At 42.7% G+C, this 6,865-nt stretch overlaps 1 protein-coding gene across 1 annotated transcript; it reads left to right on the top strand.

Annotated features, from left to right (window-relative positions):
* The first annotated feature begins 217 nt into the window (after nucleotides 1-217).
* On the top strand, nucleotides 218-6,420 carry LOC121412741 (protocadherin Fat 4-like). The gene has a single exon (XM_041605512.1). It carries the CDS (start codon nucleotides 606-608, stop codon nucleotides 5,922-5,924), a length of 5,319 nt encoding a protein of 1,772 aa, XP_041461446.1. The 5' UTR covers nucleotides 218-605; the 3' UTR covers nucleotides 5,925-6,420.
* Nucleotides 6,421-6,865: the final 445 nt, after the last annotated feature.

The raw sequence follows: 6,865 nt of genomic DNA, 5'->3' as shown, positions 1-6,865 counted from the left end.
ATTATATTCTGTCTCTTGGAAGTTCTGACCAACTCCATCATTTTCCTTTATGTTATCAGGCGGTTGCTTTTTTGTCAAATAAAATGCCACTTTTAGTTTGCCCATTTGCCAAGTGAAAATGATAAGAGGAAATCATGGGCAAACAGTCCACTGCTATATACCGGTACCCCCGCATCATTGGGGTAGGGATTAGACGACCCAACGCTATGCTGCTGGTATTGGAGTAGGCCCAGTACCGGTATTAGCATAGTCTGCTAGCGCTAGCGCTATAGCATGCGCAGTGTATTTGTGTACCGTACCGGTACACTGGTATTATCGATCTGACTCGCTGCTTTAGCGGAGTGAAACATTTCAGTTATGAACTCTTGGACATTTTTCGATTTCTTCGCGTCGGTTTGTTGAAAAACATTGAAGTGAATATGAAAGTACACTTAAGGTCATGGAGATAGTGGAGTATATAATATTCTTCTGAACGGAATCGTCTATTAGTGACATTTTATTTGTTTCTTTGCATACTGACGATGTCGATGGGAACGAAACTGTGTTGTGGACCCGCGGAGCCGTGCCTGCAGTTGTGTTGAGGTTTCACTAGGGACGCTTGCCTGATGCCAGTGAGTGACGCCGCCGTATCCAGGATGTGCGGTGCCCCGAGAGTTCGGGGGAAGATGTGTTGTGACGAGCGGACAATGTGTAGAGGCTCGCAAAGCCCAAACTTGTTTGAAATGATGTCGCGGTCCAAGAGGAAAAGATGGACAAACATGATGCCTGGAGCGTTGGTGCTATATTTGACTTTACTTTGTATGTTTCCAGGAGGAGCAAAGGCACAAAATAGAGCAACTACAAATGATATAAACTTGTTTGTTGATGAAAATCAACCACCTGGGACTTATGTGGGTTCTGTAGCTGAGGATGGTGCAACTAGCAACTCGTATTCATTTCTATCTTCTCCTCCAAATGACTTTGAATTTCAGCTCAATAGTAGTACAGGAATTATCACCACTACAGTACGCATAGATAGAGAGTTATTGTCAAATGATTTGTTCATACTTCCAGTGGCAGTAGCAACATCGGCTGCCACAAATATTGTGGATGTTAAAATAACGGTCAGTGACTTGAACGATAACTCTCCAGTTTTCCCTCAACCTGTTATCAGTTTGTCATTTTCTGAGAATGCGGACAGTGGAAGTGTGCAGATTCTTCCATCTGCTATGGATGCTGATAAAGACAGTAACGGCTACATCAGCACGTATCGGATTGAAAGCGTGAGTGGAGAAGGAGATGATGTCTTTTCGCTCCAAACTTTCCGTCCTCGTGAAGATGCCGAGTACACAGTCTCACTTGTCACCAACTCACTTCTCGACAGGGAGACGGAGGATTTTTACATCTTGAATATTTCAGCTACTGACAACAGCTCAACCCCTAGAACTGGTTATCTCATTGTTAATGTCACCATCACAGACGTCAATGATAACTCCCCAATTTTCACCCAAACGACCTATGTTGCTACAGTCAATGAAAGCTCAGCAGCTGGAACATCAGTTGTGCACCTCAATGCTACCGACATTGATGAAGGTTCAAATGGTGAGATAGTGTACCGTTTGAAAAATGAGCAATCTGATAACTTTGCCCTGGATCCTGATACGGGATGGATCACTCTTCTTCGTCAGTTACCATATACTTCTAATGGTTATCTGTTTGAGGTCACGGCTACAGACAAAGGATCACCTTCCCAATCGAGCTCTGCATTTGTAAAGGTTATGGTAGAGGATGAAAATGATAACAGTCCTGTCATTATGGTGTTAACTCAAGACATTGAAGCCAGTGGTGTTCATCAAGTTAGTGAGACCATTATGCCGGGACCTCTTTTCACTCTCAGAGCCATGGATGATGACAGGGATGACAATGGAAGGGTTTCTTTGAACATCTATAGTGGTAACGAACGGAATGACTTTTCAGGGAGCTCTATTCCTCTGCCAACTGGAGATGTGGTCTTCATCCTCCGGGTATCTCAAACGGCTAATATCGATAGGGAGATAACGGCTTCTTACAACCTCACATTTGTTGCACAAGACATGGGAACACCGACCCAGACAACATACAGATCCATTATCATTTATGTTGTGGATGAGAATGACCATGCCCCTGAGTTCCTCCAGGGATCTTACCATGCCCTCCTTTCGGAATCGTTGCAGATTGGCAGTTTTGTGGAAAGTGTGACTGCTACTGATGCAGATGTTGGAATCAATGCTGATATAGTCTATTCCATAACTGGAGATGAATATGGGTGGTTTCAAATAGATAATAAAACTGGACTTGTGACAACTAAGGAAGAGCTGGATCATGAAACAGCCGCCCAGGTCATCCTGACAATAACAGCATCTGACCAAGGCCTGGAACCCATGACAAACACCACCACCCTTACCATTGATATCCTCGATGAGAATGATGAGTATCCTGTCTTTAACCAGAGCATATACAGTGAGACTGTTCGTGAGAACTCTCCTGGCCGGGATCTAGTTCAAGTTCTTGCTACAGATTTAGATAATGGAGTGAATGGAGAAGTAACCTACACCATTAGCAGTGACCAGTACTCTGACATTTTCAGTCTTGATTCAGAGAGTGGATTGCTTCAAATAACAGCATCTCTAGATCGTGAAGAACAAGATTTATATGAACTTGAAATCATTGCATCAGATGGTGGTGTTCCTCCACTTCAGGCCACCGCTACTGTCAATATCGCTGTGTTAGATCAAAATGACAATCCCCCTCAATTCTATCCCACAGAGTACTATGCGAGTATAAGGGAGAATGAACCAGCTGGACTCTTTGTTACCATCGTTTCAGCAACAGATCTTGATGTCGGTGTTAATGGAGCAATCACTTTCTCTCTCTCAAACTCATCAAAGTTCCAGATTGACAGCAGATCTGGAAACGTTACCACGCTAGAGTCACTTGATAGGGAGCAGGAATCCTCTTATACCCTTACAGTACATGCTCAAGATGGTGGAGGAGAATCTGCCACTCAACCAGCAACAATCTATGTCTCTGTCACTGATACCCTTGACAATCCTCTTGAATTTGAATTAAACCCTTACAGATTTCAGCTGGAAGAAAATCGCCCTAATAGTACAGAAGTTGGAACTGTCCTAGCTACAAGTATGGATTTGAATGTAGAAATCACATATGCGATTGTCAATGGAGATCCAAATGGACTGTTTGTGATTGACTTCTATTCTGGGGTCATCAAGACAAGGCGTTCTATTAACCGTGAAGCATTTGAATCTACTACTTTCCGATTGACAGTTTTAGCTGTTGATGGTTCTCAGAATGGGCAGACTGTTGTTGAGATCGAGATCTTGGATATCAATGATAATGCACCAGTCTTTGCACTCCAGGAAGATCAGGTGGATGTGGTTGAAAACTGGGCTATTGGATATGAATTCTACGCTGTTCAAGTTACAGATGCAGATAGTCCTCCAAATAATTTGATCCTTTATGACATATCAATGAACTTTGACAACCGCTTTGGCATCAATCATACTTCTGGAGTGTTGTTCTTGAGTAAGGATCTTCAAAGCTACCCAGAAAAGGAGTATAATCTGCAAATCCAGGCTACAGATTATGGCACCCCTCCCCTGTCTTCCAGTATGAACCTCCTTGTCAGCGTACGAGATGTCAACAACAATGCTCCCGTTTTTGCCGACTCTATTAACACAACTCTGAGATTAACAGAATCGATTCCTGTTAACAGAATAGTCATCCATGCTTTGGCCACAGATGCTGATGAAGGTACCAATGGTGAAATCACCTACAGCATTGCCAGTGGGAATACAGCAGACAGCTTTGGTATATTTCCTAATGGCATGGTGTATGTAAAGAGAGCACTGGACAGGGAGCAGGTTGACCAGTATGACCTGGCTATTGAAGCTACAGATGGTGGTGTGCCATCCATGACCTCTACACTTATGTTAGAAATTATCGTTCTTGATGAAAATGATAACCGACCTTTCTTTGACAATGCCACCTACAATTTCTACTTATCAGAGGAAGCTGGTGTCAATGCATTTGTTGGTACAATCCATGCAGTAGACAATGATGTCGGTAAAAATGGAGAACTTACATACTCTTTCACAGCAAATCATAGTCTCTTTACACTTAACCCTATGTCTGGTGCCATAACATGTAAAGTGAGCCTTGATAGAGAAAGCCTTGTTGAATCAGGCCAGCCAACTACCTTTTCTATTCGTGTACGAGTCCGTGATGGTGGACAGTCGCCCCTTCAAGATCATGCTGATGTGAACATTCATATTGTTGATATCAATGACAGCCCTCCAGCATTCAACCGTGAGAGTTATCAGGCCTCCGTTTCTGAACTAGCTCAGAATCAAACATTGATCATCAGAGTCAGCGCCACAGATGACGATGTTGGAGATAACGCTAATATCCTTTACAGCATCATCGGTGGAAATGAAGAGCGACATTTTCATATAGATCATGTACATGGCCAGATAATCCTTATTGCTCCTTTGGATCGTGAAGTAACTGATAACTATGTTCTAAGGGTGAAAGCTCGCGATGGAGGTACTGTTCCGCAGGAATCGTTTGTTGATGTTGAAATCACAGTCCTTGATGAGAATGATCACCGACCTTCATTTGATTCAAATGTGCAGAGAGAGATTGAGGTTACAGAGTGTCTGCAAATTGGTGACATCATTGGTAGTGTCCGAGCAACAGACATGGATATCAATAGCAATGGACGGGTTTCTTATACAATCACTGGAGGTAATCTTGATGGAGTATTTGGAGTCAACAGCAACTCTGGAGAAGTGTACTTGACAGGATTCCTTGATCATGAGGCAACATCCCAGTACTTGCTTAACATAACAGCTCGCGATGGTGGCAGTCCTTCTCTTCAGGCTGTTTTATCCTTGGTCATAAATATCAGAGACTGCAACGATAATAGTCCTATCTTTGCTTATGTTGGAGTTCCTGAAATTGATGAAGAGGAAGCTGAAGGATTTCAAGTTGTTAGAGTCAGTGCCTCTGATTCAGACTCTGGAGTCAACGGTGAAGTACGATTTTCCATTTTAAGTCAGCGACCTGCCAGAGATTTCTTTGCTATTGACCCAGAGAGTGGCTGGATCACCACCAGTAGTCGAATTGATAGAGAATCTGAAGTGATAGCTACAGATCAGTTCATCCTCACTGTCCATGCCACTGACCTGGCTGTCCCTGTGGAGAGTAGGCGTACTGCCACTGTTGATGTTGTCATCTTTGTCAGAGACATCAATGACAATGCACCAAGGTTTACTTCTCAGCAGGCTGCTGTCATTTCCAGAAGCACCTCAACAAACACCAAAGTGGCCACATTGCATGCTGATGATCCTGATACTGGTGTTAACGGGCAGGTCACCTACACATTGCTCTCAACAGGGGTGCCTTTCAGACTGGACTTGAACTCAGGTGATCTGACCCTTACACAGACCATTCCATCATCGGTCAACCTCTATTCCTTGGACATTCAGGCCCAGGATGCAGGCAGCAACCCCCAGCAGCAGATGACCACCTTCACCCTGACAATAATCATCTCAGACGGCCAGAGCTCTGTGTTGAACTATGTCCAGAGTTCTTACTCTGGATCAGTACGTGAGAATCAACCCTCTGGGACTGAAATCGTTAATGTTGTAGCACAGTACTCTGATGGCCGCTCTGCTACGGTGAGGTACTACGTTTCTGGTGTGACTGCGGGAGGAGTCAACAAGGGAAACCTGATTGTTGCTAGTCCTACCAATGGAATTATACGTACTGGTGATGTCCTGGACCGTGAAGACCTGGGAGGAGGATCATCTCTAGTGGCTACTGTCTATGCTGTTGACACAAGCTCTTCATCTTCCCATGTGAAAAGTGTGCAGGTAAGAAACTGATTTTAATAATTCTATCTAATGATATCATCAAACCAAAAATTAAATCTCACATAGGCTTATAATATAAACTTACATGGATGTCCACAACCACTGGATGGTCCCTAACAATAATATAACCATTGATATTGTTATTTTCTAACTTGATTCTCCAAACTTGTAGTGAAATACCTGTTTTACGGTTTCATGATATCAAAGCACCATGTCATTCCATGTTGATTATGCTGTTGTCATTGACTTTGATGCTTGCACATTTGAAAAACAGAGAGTGGAAGTGAGAGAGATATTGAAGGGGTGAGGGTGGCTGAGAGTGAGAGAGAAAGAGGTTTCATAATACGAAAGTGGGGGTTAAGACACCAGATATAAACATTGACTTTCCATTTTCCACAGGTAATAGTGATGCTCAAAAGCTGTGAATACCTTACCCTCTGACTGGGAAATTAAATCTGATCTACCTTGCATTTAAATTGTGATCTTAAAAGCATTTTGAACTACATGTACATGTCCCAACACTTGAATCCTAGTTTATATTACAGTACAAAATTGCCTTTCTGAAATTCAAAAGCTGGCGTAAATGGACATAAACAAATTTTTAGTCTCTGCCTTGGTATTTGCTTGAATACTGTACATGGTTACTGTACAATGCATGTGTGTATCTCTAACTGAAAGTTGTGCCCCATTGCCTCATTGAAGATTGCGTGCTAGCAAATTGTTTGTCACCCCCACTTTGAATACAGTAGTCTATCCATTTTTTGTGCCGTTTCAGAGCTGCAGATTTTCCTTTTGTATCTCTCAGTAATTAGGTCTGCATGTTCAGAAAAGAAAATAGGACAAGTCTTTTTTCAGTTAAAAAGGGCAATGGTACCTTGAAAACATGTTTCTAATAAATGCTACATGATTGTGTATCAAAACACTTTTCCTCAAAGAACAAGGTCTATGTTTTT

Source organism: Lytechinus variegatus, chromosome 1 (assembly GCF_018143015.1).
Source record: "Lytechinus variegatus isolate NC3 chromosome 1, Lvar_3.0, whole genome shotgun sequence".
Lineage (NCBI taxonomy): Eukaryota > Metazoa > Echinodermata > Echinoidea > Temnopleuroida > Toxopneustidae > Lytechinus > Lytechinus variegatus.
This window is presented reverse-complemented; position numbering and strand designations above follow the sequence as displayed.